Genomic DNA, 12,533 nt, shown 5'->3' on the forward strand with positions numbered 1-12,533 from the left:
ATCCATTTTGTATCAACCGCCTTTGATAGTTAATGGTGGCTGCTCACTTGGTCAGCCTTTACCTGAAAAAAAATAAGAAAGCCCAAGTGTTTTATCAATAAATTAAGAATATTTCCGCTATTTCTTTTAACTGTGTCATATTTAGATATTCAATAAATATTTTGTGATGCAAGAGTTTTGGGTTGATCGGATTTAGTAATCGACTACCCGAATGCAGACAAGCAACCTAAAACACAATCCAAATGAAATATTATTCATGTACTAATCAAAGATATTTTGTTTAAAGTGCAGAGGACAAGTACTTCAAAAAAAAAAAAAAAGAGGAGCAGCAAGAGAGAAGATATCTTGTATATTAAGTTGACGTGTCCAAAACCACATGTCACGTGCCCGGCAGGCAGGCAGGGCACTAGGATTACTACACTGGAGCCTCTAGGATTTTGTCATGAGAATTGCTAGAAGTTTCTAGTAAGGAGACATGAAACTCCCAAGTGAGCCTCTCAGGTCCTGACCTAGTGGCTATAAAATAGACAAATTTGTGATCTTGGACCAAGATTATTCATGCAATAGATAGCTATATTATTCTACTTCGTACATATAGGACATCATCTCTACCAAACTTCCCAGGAATAGATTAGCAACAATGGGGGACCAATTATGAAGAGCATCATTTTTGCCACACAGCATATCTATGGCCGGAGGTTGCCAGTGTCCATTCCTTGCCAGCTGGGCACCAGGAACCATCCCCAATTTTCATGCATATCTTCTCCCCAATAATTGCAGAATAGAGATTTGGCTGGGCTTCAAGAATCCTGATAGATGATCGACTATTGATGTCTTGGCGCTTTCTAACGTCAATCTGCAAGTATGGTTGAAGCTCTTTCTCATGAGAAGAGGTTTTTTTCTCAAGCTTTGAATTTACTAGATACAAACAGATAGTTAACATACCAGTTTCACAATTTGGTCATGGATGGAGTTACCCCAGTCAAAGAAATGGTCATAGAAAACTGTTGGAATTCCAGGATGTGTGAGTATGTATGCATAACCCTGTGCAAAATCAGATGTCAGAGCTAATGTCTGAATGACACCACGAGTAATCATTTAGGTTTTGAATTTGGTTCAGATAAGGAAGCACGAATGAGGACTAAGACAGATATAATAATTGATAATATTATGTCAACTAAGATGCAAAAAATAGTTCGATAAGTCCTCGGAACAGTTGTCGGGCTTGAATTTTACCGGAACAACTTGTCTAAATCCGGTTCATCATGAACAAGAAGCAAGTGGATTCTTCTATGAAAAAGAAGAAATTGGACCTATTTACTTCTATCTCGATTTCATGGTGGATCAGATTCAACTCTCCAAAACAGCAATGGCTTTTGAAAAGTCGTACACAAAATACCACAATCGAGAAGCACCAACACAAAATGGATAGCCTTGCCCAGAAAAACAATTACTAATTTGGATGGACAGCTAGTCATTAGAGAAGAGTTACGAAGACACCAGTTTCAGTTGAATCATGATGCAAATCATTTAATTTATACCAACAAGCTGAATATACAAAATAACTTCACCTACCTCCATAATATGATTTGAAGGGAAAGGCCAGTGACCCTGCAAGAATACAAATACCATAGAGGCAGTTAATTCCAATTTAATAAAAAGGCAACATGATATCTAGAATCAGTAATACCACAAAACAAACGTTCCATGTATCAAATCCAATCAGAATGATATTGTTTAGCTCGTGATGGATAATGCCTAGCCAAGTCTCACTTGTTCATAAAAAGTGTTAAAAAAATCTAACCGAACTCAGCAAACTATTACTAATCGAACAGAATCGAAGATCAGGGCATACCTGATGTCACTAGTTCAGAAAATTACAAAGATGTTCAGGAATACTCAACTTAATTCAAGGTTATAACCTATGTGTTAACACTTGATTGAACAAAAATCTGTATCCTAGCAACTAGGAATTAGCAATGTGATCCATGACCCTCTTCTCACCGATATGGAACTAACCAGAAGTCTTCCACACTATAGTCCAGTTGCAGCCAAGAATCCCAAAACCGAATCATGAAGCTAAAGAAAATTACCCAATTTATCTACCATAATAAGGACATTAAAGAAAAAACCTGAAAATACCACCAACAGAAAAGAAGCATCTTAGGAGGGTAACCAGAAGACATTCATGAAACCTCTATGATCAGTTGCAACCTCATTCATCTGGAATTCAATTGCCACTCAAGAAATCAATCCTACACCATTGACACTTCAAACATCATTTCAAAATGGAGGTTTCTGATTCACTGTATTCTGATTCCACAAGGTTACATGATTAAATTTTTCTTTAGTTAAGTGTCTAGACTCAAATTATCAGGAAGGAAAACCCATATAACTGCCAAGAGAAGCAAAGTTTTAGATCATTAAAAGATATACAGAAGCAGCCACTTAGAATTCTTCCACAAAATCTAGGTTCACAATTAAAATGATAAAGGAACAGTTCTGGCACCTGTGTTGAACCCGTATCATGGTTATCAATGAATGTGACAGCCCTTGAAGGCCACCATCCAATTACACCTGGTGGCTTCCCTTGAGAGTCACGCAGACGCCAGAATTGACCCTTAACAGCTTCCTGCATGCAAACAATGAATAAATATCAAATCATGAAAATACACAAATTTTTCTCCCAATAAACTCCAAGTGGATGATATATACGTTTAGGCATTTATTAATCTTGACATCTCCCCAAGACGGGGGTTGACTGGCTCAGCAAAGTGTATTGAGGATTGTCCCTAATAACTTCTAGAAGCTAATATGGTGAATTAGGTAACTTGAGCATCAAGTCAAATTAATCATTCAGCAGGAAAATTGTATTAATGGTAGGAGACAGATGGTAGTGGGAATAAAGGAATTGGAGGAGGCCACTAGAGTTTTTGTGCTGGAGAAGCAGATCTGGAATGTACAGGGGCACAACGACAGGGCACTGGAGGAAATCAGGGGTGAGATGATATGGAACAATATCAGGACTAGGAGAATCATTCTTGATGAGATGCGATCCTTATTAACTGGAAGGAAAGAAGATGTTGCTGTTAAGAGGAGACGAGATGGAAGGAGAATCTTGCCAACTCATAAGAAATCCACAGGACAGAGGGAGACTGGAAGTGCTAGTTCTTTCATAGAGGTGAGGAAACTACAACAATTATTACCTAAGATTCAGTTGGTGACTTGGGATGGAAGGAACCTGGAATGTGCCTGAGGAAATGTGAAAATATTTGGAAGTACATAAGTTACCAAAGTAGCAAAACGAGTATTGTCAGCCTGTTTCCGGCAGAGAGAGCTGATTCTTGGTCCATAATTTAGGGAAAGGGAAGAAGGAATAAGAAGTAGAATGGCAGGAGGGGTTGAGTTGGTTAGTTAAAGAATGTTGGAAGAGGTACTTAGTAGTAGGGGAACTGTGAATATCAGGAGATAAGTAGTAGTGGAAACCGAGAATAAAGTAGGAAGTGGAGGGAAAAGTTGTTAAGAGAGCAATTACAAATGTCAGTAACAGTTACGAGCATAAATGTAGCTGGAGTAGCTGTATTCCTTATTCAGTTCAGTTCATTAATAGACTTCTATTATTGAATCTCTCTAATCTCCATATTCTCTCTCTTTTTTTTTCTTGAATCTGCTAAATTTCATCTTCCTTTCTACAATTCTCGAAGGCTGAAACCTTATTTCTAGGGTTTTTGCTGACAATGTCCTTCCAAATACCTGAAGAATTCCCTTCGTAGTGAAGTCAAATGCAGTTGATAGCTGTCCTGTGCCATCAATCCAATTGATAATCCGTTGTCTGTGGCTATCTGGAGAAGGCATTGATGTAAAAAGTGTAAGCAACATTGACATGCCAATGGAAATCATGGTCAATATAGAGCAACATTCTCAAAGCTAAATAAGGATTTTTAGAGATAAAAAGGAAAATGACAAGAACATGAGATCAAGAGATACAAATAGATCAAGGAAATCTCCCACACAAGAATTCAGCATCCCAAAAGAAACATGCTTTGAATAATGCAAGTGATGTAAACAGTAAAGGAACTCCATATGGGAATTAGATATTTAGATTAATGATTATGGCATATTACTGTTTACAGTACATCAGCTCAGAAAATTTCACTAATCAGGAGCATTTAAGTAATTTTACTGTTTTGCTGGCATAGGCTGGGCTGGGCTATAGCATACAGTGTCTTGGGTCTTAGTTTTAGTTTATTTAATTTTTGAGTCCGATGGGTCCTAATAAACCCGGTAGTTGGTTTTAGTTTTCTGGAGTTCATTTATTTGTAGGTTTGGGATTATGTTGAGCCCATATAAATAAATACTCTTATAATGTTTGTGTGGTGTAGTTCTAATTTTCGAAGGCATGAGGCTTTTTTTTTGGACTGAGTATAGGTCCTGCTAGTGTCCTGCTAGTATCCCACTAGTGGTGTTATTTTGTCTACCTAAGTTCTCTTTGGTTTTTATCCTCAGCCCTAATTTCTTAACTTTTACAAAACCCAATCCTAATTGCTAAAAAATCAAGATTTTCGTGGTGTTATTTTGTCTACCTAAGTTCTCTTTGGTTTTTATCCTCAGCCCTAATTTCTGAACTTTTACAAAACCCAATCCTAATTGCTAAAAAATCAAGATTTTCCCAAGTTATTCTGTATCAGGAATCAGTTTTTGATAACTACAGATTTGTTTAGACCTTTTAACCACATTTGATTGAAAACTCAAGATGATTTTGAAGAAATATTATCCTATTTCAAATCAACAAGCTCCTGTAACTTAAGGAAACTACTGTCAAGTACAAATATAGAATCTGAACTGACCTTATCCATCAGAGCATTTCTGATTTAATATAGAGAAAAAAATTTACAAAAGCCCATAGATTTTTGGAAGGACCGACTCAAAAGAACTAGGTAAATATGCTATCAAATATGGATCAAAAGTCAACTCATGTGGTGCCTGAAAAAGTATACTATTGGTGCATGATTCATAAGGAAAATAATACCTTGGTTGTACTCCAAATACGAGCCGCTGTAGTTGCAAGAATCCCAATACTCCCCAACAGAAAATATTGGTTTTGCTCCTTCAATGTATTCTTTTACATACTTGGGTGAGTAACTAAAAAAGCAGCATCTTGGAGATGTAAATATAGATGTAGAAAACTAAACTAATCAAATACAAAACAGTTGCAGATACTGAATAGTATTTACCCCCTTGCAAAGTCAAAACGGAAATCTTGAAAGCCAACGTTATTTCGGAGCCACTGCAGCCATGCTGTAATATCTTTTCGAACAAAATGCTGGCTATGATCAATGTTTGGAACCCCATGGAAGTTATCCCCAGTGCTGCGGTTACCCTGGAATATGGTATTAAAAGGTCAAGGACTCTAATATTAGATTTTCATCCTTCATTTCAAGGAACGATAAAAATCAAAAGTCAAGCCATGTTAACAGGTAAAACAGCTGTTTTGTTTGTAAGTTTACTCAGATCGGCACATGCATAACCCATCCACATCCGACTCAATAGGAAATACCCACTTGTAGATGCACACAATGCCCCATATTTGTAACACCCATCCCCCCTTTCTTTTTCTTCCCAAGTTTGTGCTTTAATTATGTAACAACAGTGAGGGGGAAAAAAAGAAACGAAAAGTTGGAACATTAAAAGATACAAATAAAATGATGGCAAGTTTATCAGTTTTCCATACATGCAATCAGAGACACTTCAAAAACTATTCAGTGTAGTTACCAGTCCACCAGTACACGATGTAACAGCACGCTCATCCCATGATAATGGAATCCCATCATAACGGTTATACATTCCTCCATGCCCTTGTGTAGTCCCAACACGGTGATTGATAACAATGTCTGCCATTGCTCTGACATTCGACTGCTTCATTTTTTGAATTAAAGCCCTCAGCAGGTGCTCAGAACCATATGAAGAGTTTAGAGAATAAAGGTTCTGTGGAAGGTAACCTGCTTTGACAAAAAATGGAGCTAAAGGTCAACAATGATGTCTTTGGCATCACCTTCTTTCCTAATTGATAAACTATTTAATTATCTTAGCCAAATCCATTTCAATTGATATAGTCTTAAAATTAACGTATTCAAAATAACTCTTAAAAATGATATTACATTCAATTGAACTTTAGGGATTGAAATATTTGAAAAGTAATCCTTCTAACCTTCAGGTGCAAAGGACTGACTAGAAGGTGGCAACCATGCTGAAGTAAACCCAGATTTTGCAATGTCAGGAACTTTCCTCTCTAAATTTCTCCACCAGTCATGCTTGTGAGATTCCCAATTAAAAGCCTGCTTTAATCAAAGTTTCCAACTTTCAGTCAGATATACAAAGACACAACTTCTCAGATTTTGGCATTCAAAATATGAAACTCGGCAAAGTTCTGTTAACTATACCCAGCTTTTATTTTTATTAATTTACCATTTCAAATAGATGACAGTTGCAATAAGATTCAAATGGTAAATCCACTTCCAGATAAATGTTACCATATAATAATGCTGCAGGTTAGAGGATTCCATGTATAGATGAAAATATTGCCCCAAAAAAAGAGACATCAGCAGGGACTAGGCTTAGAGCTGGAAGGTGAGCACATAGGACATTTACATATTATAAGTGAAACCAAGGTTGAATCCGCACCAGTTTTTTGCTGGAAAATCTAAATGACTAGAATTTTAAAATAAAGCCATTGTATATACAACATTTTTATTATAGTATTATAGAGTGATCCATCATCAATTCAAATTTTATTCTCTGTATATAAGGGTTGTATAGAATAACTTCTCCAAAGTAGCTGCTAAAAATCTTCATCTGCACCAAAAATAGTCAAGTTTTTTCCCCCCCTTCACAGTTTACCTGCAAAATTATTTCTCTTCCATTCTGCACAGCTCCACCTGAAAATAAATAGCAAGCGTACTTTAGAATACCAATAGTGATCGTTGGAACATATTTAGAAACCCCACGCCATCCCTCTTGTAGAAAAAGTAATAAATATTCACAGGAACGTAAGTAGCATACCAATATCAGTCTGCTTGTTATTTTCAGCAAATCCCTGCAATTTTTTTGGAAAGTACACACACACCCAAAAAAGGCCACAGAATTAGTGACAGAAATGCAGCTAACAAATAGAATCGCTGATATCAGAAGAAAAGATGTGGCAAATGGTTTGCAATAAAAAAGAGTCCATAAAGAAATTGCTATTTGTATAGCAAACTCAAGCAATGGTACTATAATCAGGGATTCAGAAACTAAAGGAAATAATGGAAGAGTTGAAGCAAGAAGCAAACCATTTATCTGACAATTTGACGCTGGATCGTATATGTTTGGACACCAAAGAAATACCCTGCTGTACCAAGTCCAAAGCGCCTTTCAATTCTCAAACAAATAAGAGTTCAGAAAACAACTTGCTTGAAATCAATTACAACAGGCAAGTTCAAGAACAATTTGAAACTGAAACCGATGCAGCAACATTCCTCAGAGACAATAATAATCATAATCATAATAAAAAGAACTACCTGAAAGAGGAATGAAGGGGAATTAACAATAACAAGAAGCAAAATGGGGGAAATTACCAAAGCTAAGAAGGTACTGATCGCAGCGTGGAGGCGTTCTTGCGCCCTTTGATCTTTAAATACAAAAAATGAAAAGTTATGCAAAGTCCACTCAATTGGAATCACGCAGTTGCCTCCATACAATTTGAAAAAGCTTACAGAGAACATTTAATTCGATTGCGCAATTGCAACCTTGTGTACAGAATATTACAGATTGCAGAGGAGAAAGAGATGGAAAAGGGGAATCAGCTTTTCAAATTGGAGAATGGGAGAGTGATTCTTCGCATTTCAACGGTTGACAGAAACAGAATTTTCGAATAAGCCAATTGGGGCTATGATCTCTCTAACAAATAAACCCGACGGCTAAGATTTGAACATAATGGTCAAGCTAGGACGCGTGGCGGTTTGAATTGCGAAGAACCATGGAGATTACAGTGGTTTAGTTTCACCATGACAGCGAAGCTTAGCAATTAAGCGATTGCGCGGGAGTATGCTTTGGCCGGTGGAGATGTGACTTCAACGGTGCTGGTTCCACACGGGACCGAATGCCACTTGCCGAGAATTCTATCTTTCAACCCAATCATAAACTCTAGCACAATAGCTTTGATTGGCTAGAGAGCCAGAGAGAGCTAGAAAAGACGGTAGAAAAACGAAAAGGTTAAAACTTTCTCGCACGTAAACAAAAGGCGCGCTCTTTTACTAGTTACTTGCAGCGATTCAAAGCACCCGCTTTTAAAAAATCTTTGTGGTGTTGCTGTTGCCGGAGGCTTAAGACAAAAAAACTTAAAAAAAAGAAAAAAATATATATAAAAGAAGAAAATAGAGAAAGAATTTACGATTTGGATTGATTTTAAAGAAATAATATTAAAAAAGAAAATAGAGAGATTTTATAATTTTTGGATTGAGGTTTCGGAAGAGAAAATTTTTTATTTATAATGAGTTACATAAAAAAAAATAATTAAAGTACAAACTCGATTACAAATCAATAAAATGGCATAAAAACAATAATTACGATACTTTTTTTATTTTGTACACTTTTTCACACATTTTTCACACTCAAAACTGAGGTACGACTGCTCTTTAAATAGCAAACTCAATAATTTTGATCTCATAAAAAAACTGAAAAATCCCTCAATTTTTTTAAATGAAGGCGGAAAAACAAAAGCATTGTCGTCCCTCTTTCTCCTAGGCGTTCTAAACACTTTAAAGAATCTATACATTCTGATCTTCTGAGCATTCTGAACTTCCATGCATTCTCACCTTATGCGAGTTTTCAGGCTTTCGGGCTACTCTCGCCCTCCAGCCTCCAGACTTCCGAGCTCTCAGGCCTTAGTGAGTCTTCGAGCCTCCGGGCTTTCCTTCCTGCCTTGCAAGCTTCCAAATATCGAAGCTCTCCTGGACTACTGGCATGCCTTGATGAGCATCCAAACTCCACTAGCCCTGCGAGCATCCTAAGCACTCCAGCCCTTCTTTCATTAGGCCTGCCTTACCCAATCCTGCTTCCATCAGGCAGGTCGGCCCTTCCTTCTGGCAGGTCAGCTCTTCAGTGAACCACATCATCAACAGGTCGTCACACCACGTCACCTCGTCTGATCATCTACCAGGTCGTCTACTAGTCATCTGATCTCTCTCTGTTTTTTCCAGAAGTTCTAAGCTCTTTTAAAGAATTTGAGCATCAGTCCTTCGATTCTCCACCTTGAACTTCTTCAACTCATGTGAATCATTATTCCTTCTTCAACCTGACCCTCTTCATTCTTTGATCAGCCTCAACAAGCTCAGCGTCCTTTTGAATTTTTTGACCGATAAAATCTTGGTAAGTGCATCAGCAGGGTTTTCTTCTGTGTGGATCTTCAAAATGTTGGCAATGTCTTTTGATCAAGCATAATTTAGCCACATTTTTACTATTATTATTACTGCTAAATTATGTATTTTCCTAGCTTAATTTGTGTTTTTATGATACTTTTTGTAGAATAGGTGAAAAATGAAAACTTGGTGAAAAATAGCTTAAAATGCTGAAAAATTGATTTGGCTGAAGTGATTTGGCCAAATCAGCTTCAAAGAATGACCAAGGAAGCTACAGGAAGAAGAAGCCAAAATTTGAGTCATGATATGCGCAAATTGATTTGCCAAGATCGCTAACCAAATCACCGAAAAGACAGAGAAAGCTAAAACCCGAAAGCATCTCGAAGACACAATTGGGGCGAGTGATAGAGCATATTTTAGTCCTTTTTATCTTGATATAATTGATGATTATTTACATGATTTCTGCTTAATTTAGTACTCTTGGCATTGTTTTGCAGAAAATGGAGAAAAATGACACTTTGGAGAAAATACCCCTAAAACTGTCTTATTTGGAGCAAAGGAGAGCAAGCCTGCCAAGTTGAAATCAAGAAAAGCTCAATATGGAAAGTTCTAAATAAGGAAAGTGGCAAAGAAGGAAAAAACATTCAACCAAAGCAATTTGAAATCCAAATTTCAAATCTCAAGTTGCCTTTTCCTTATTCAAAAAGTCATATCTCAAGTTGCCATAAATGGAGAGCCAAATAAGGAAAGTATTTTGAAATCCAAATCTTCAAGATCCATATTCAAATTTTGAATTTCAAAATCCAGCTTGCTAAGGAAGCCAAATCTTGAAGATCACATGTTGCCAACTCATGCCTTGCACATTCAAAATTCAAAATGCAAGGAAAGGCTCCACCTTCCTTATTAGTGCATGGGCGGTAAGAATGGTGTGAAGGCACTCTTTGGGCAGCTTGGGCAGCATCTTGAAGACCTTGGGCAGCAAGTAAAAGACCAAAGATCCCTTGCAATTTAATACATGCTCCACATTTTTCCCTTCACACATGCACATAGAAGGCACATATTAGACCAAGGGCATTTTGGGCAGCCTCTAAAAGACTCATGGACTGCCAAGAAACCCTAGGCAGCCTCTCAAGACATATTTAAAGGCTTCAAGAAGACAAGAAGTGGCAGAATTGATCACCCCCATCTCCTCTAAGGGTTCGGCCGCCGATCTCCACAAGGCCTCTCCACCGCCGGTTCTTCTTCCTTCTCCTTCTCTTCAATTTTCTGTTTTGGTTCAGCCATGAGTGGCTGAAACCTTCTATTCTAGTTGAAGATTAGTTGAAACTAAGGTTGTTTAAAGGATTGTGAGATCTGAATATAAACTATTTGTCTTTGATTAGTTTAATATTCATACAATTATGTTCAGCCATGAGTGGCTGAAACCTTCTATTCTAGTTAAAGATTGGTTGAAACTAAGGTTGTTTAAAGGATTGTGAGATCTGAACATAAACTATTTGTCTTTGATTAGTTCAATATTCATACAATTGTGTGTTTGAATCTAAGATTGCTTTGTTGTTTTGATCAAATTGGCCACTTGATTCTTGATTGCAAGGTAATTGATTGTTAGTTGGGATAATTTTTAGTCCGTAATTGCTAGAATTATTCTGACCTAAGAACACTTGGTGTAAAAACTAAGGAATTGTATGATCTAGCAACATCTCATGCCTTTGAGTAGTTAGGATTGGATCTCTCTCTTTCTTCATGCAATTGACAATTATTTTGATGCCTAAGGCCCAAAGACGTTCCTTGGCAATTTGTTAATTAGTAATTGATTAGAGGACGTTCCCTAATTGATTTAATCATAAGGAGAGACATGGTGGTGAGAAGCGTTTTCCATCCCCATAACTAATCTATTGAATCAATCAAGAGAACATGAGTTTCAATGATCAATCCAAACAACCAAAGTGGATCCATCTCTTCAACTAGACCTTTCTCATATTGATTTCTCTTTTATTTCTATTATTTGCTTATTTAATTGCTTTCAGTAGTTGTTAATCAAATCAACCTCAAAAACCCCCCTTTTTACTTTTATTGCACTTTACTTTTGTTCTGCTTTCAGTTACTTGCTTTCAGTTGCGCTTTCAGTTAATTCTCTTGATCTTGTTGAGAAAAATAGATAAGTTTACAATTCTCTGTGGATTCGATCCTTTACCACTATCTGCAGTTGTAAAATTGTTGATAACCGGAAAGGTTATTTTTGACTGGCTTCGACAACCGCGAGTCAAAAATTGGCGCCGTTGCCGGGGAATTATTCTAACTTGTTTATTTCTCTTTCATGACAAGATCTAAACGTAGGGATACTCTGCCTTACGATCCAGAAATTGAACGCACAATCAGGAGACTCGAAAAGCAAGCCACTGCGCCTGAACCTTCTGCCACACATTCGGCTGCCGAACCTCATCAACATTCGGCTGCCGAACCTCACCTTCTCCAGCAACCGAAATTTGCACTGATGGCTGAACCTAATGCACAAGCTGCTGCCCACAATGGACATGCTGTCCAGAACCAAATAATTCAAGAAAATCCAGCCATTAGAGCTCCAATGCCAAGAGAAAGAACCATGAGAGAATTGGCAACACCTATAGGTGATCAAGCACCTCTTTGCATCACCTATCCGCCTCTGACAGTTCCCTTTGAACTGAAAACGGGTTTGATCCATCTTCTTCCTAAATTTAGAGGTTTGCAAAATGAAAATCCACACAAGCACTTGAAAGAATTCAATATTGTCTGTTCATCTATGAGACCTCAAGGTATTTATGAAGATCATGTTAAGTTAAAAGCTTTTCCTTTTTCATTAGATGACTATGCTAAAGATTGGTTATTTTATTTGCCACCTGGATCTATAACTTCTTGGGATGATATGGTCCAAATCTTTTTGAACAAATACTTCTCAACATCTAAGTCAATTGGCATAATAAGAGAAATCACTAGCATAAGACAAAAACCAACTGAAGATTTATATGACTATTGGGAAAGGTTTGAAAGACTGTGTACAGGTTGCCCACAACATGATATGTCAGACAGGTCTCTCATACAGTTCTTCTATGGGGGATTGCTCTCATCAGAAAGGAGATTCATAGATGTAGCTTATGGAGG

The 12,533-nt window shown here is 37.3% G+C and overlaps 1 protein-coding gene across 3 annotated transcripts; it reads right to left on the minus strand.

The window, feature by feature from the left end:
• Positions 1–330: 330 nt before the first annotated feature.
• On the minus strand, positions 331–8,221 carry LOC110615281 (probable alpha-amylase 2). 3 transcript variants are annotated; one of them, XM_021757085.2, is made up of 13 exons: positions 7,614–8,221; positions 7,329–7,384; positions 7,060–7,093; positions 6,898–6,935; positions 6,209–6,335; positions 5,773–5,999; positions 5,235–5,380; positions 5,030–5,142; positions 3,754–3,842; positions 2,510–2,632; positions 1,576–1,611; positions 946–1,044; positions 331–856 (listed from the first exon to the last, which is right to left on the minus strand). In XM_021757085.2, the coding sequence occupies exons 2-13, from the start codon at positions 7,329–7,331 to the stop codon at positions 665–667; spliced, it is 1,227 nt and encodes a 408-aa protein (XP_021612777.1). In that variant the 5' UTR covers positions 7,332–7,384; positions 7,614–8,221; the 3' UTR covers positions 331–664. The 3 variants fall into 3 exon arrangements, with proteins under 3 accessions (XP_021612777.1, XP_021612775.1, XP_021612774.1); XM_021757083.2 differs by having other exon boundaries at positions 7,329–7,387; XM_021757082.2 differs by having other exon boundaries at positions 7,329–7,407.
• Positions 8,222–12,533: the final 4,312 nt, after the last annotated feature.

This window comes from Manihot esculenta, chromosome 5, assembly GCF_001659605.2.
Source record: "Manihot esculenta cultivar AM560-2 chromosome 5, M.esculenta_v8, whole genome shotgun sequence".
In the NCBI taxonomy this organism is placed as follows: Eukaryota; Viridiplantae; Streptophyta; class Magnoliopsida; order Malpighiales; family Euphorbiaceae; genus Manihot; species Manihot esculenta.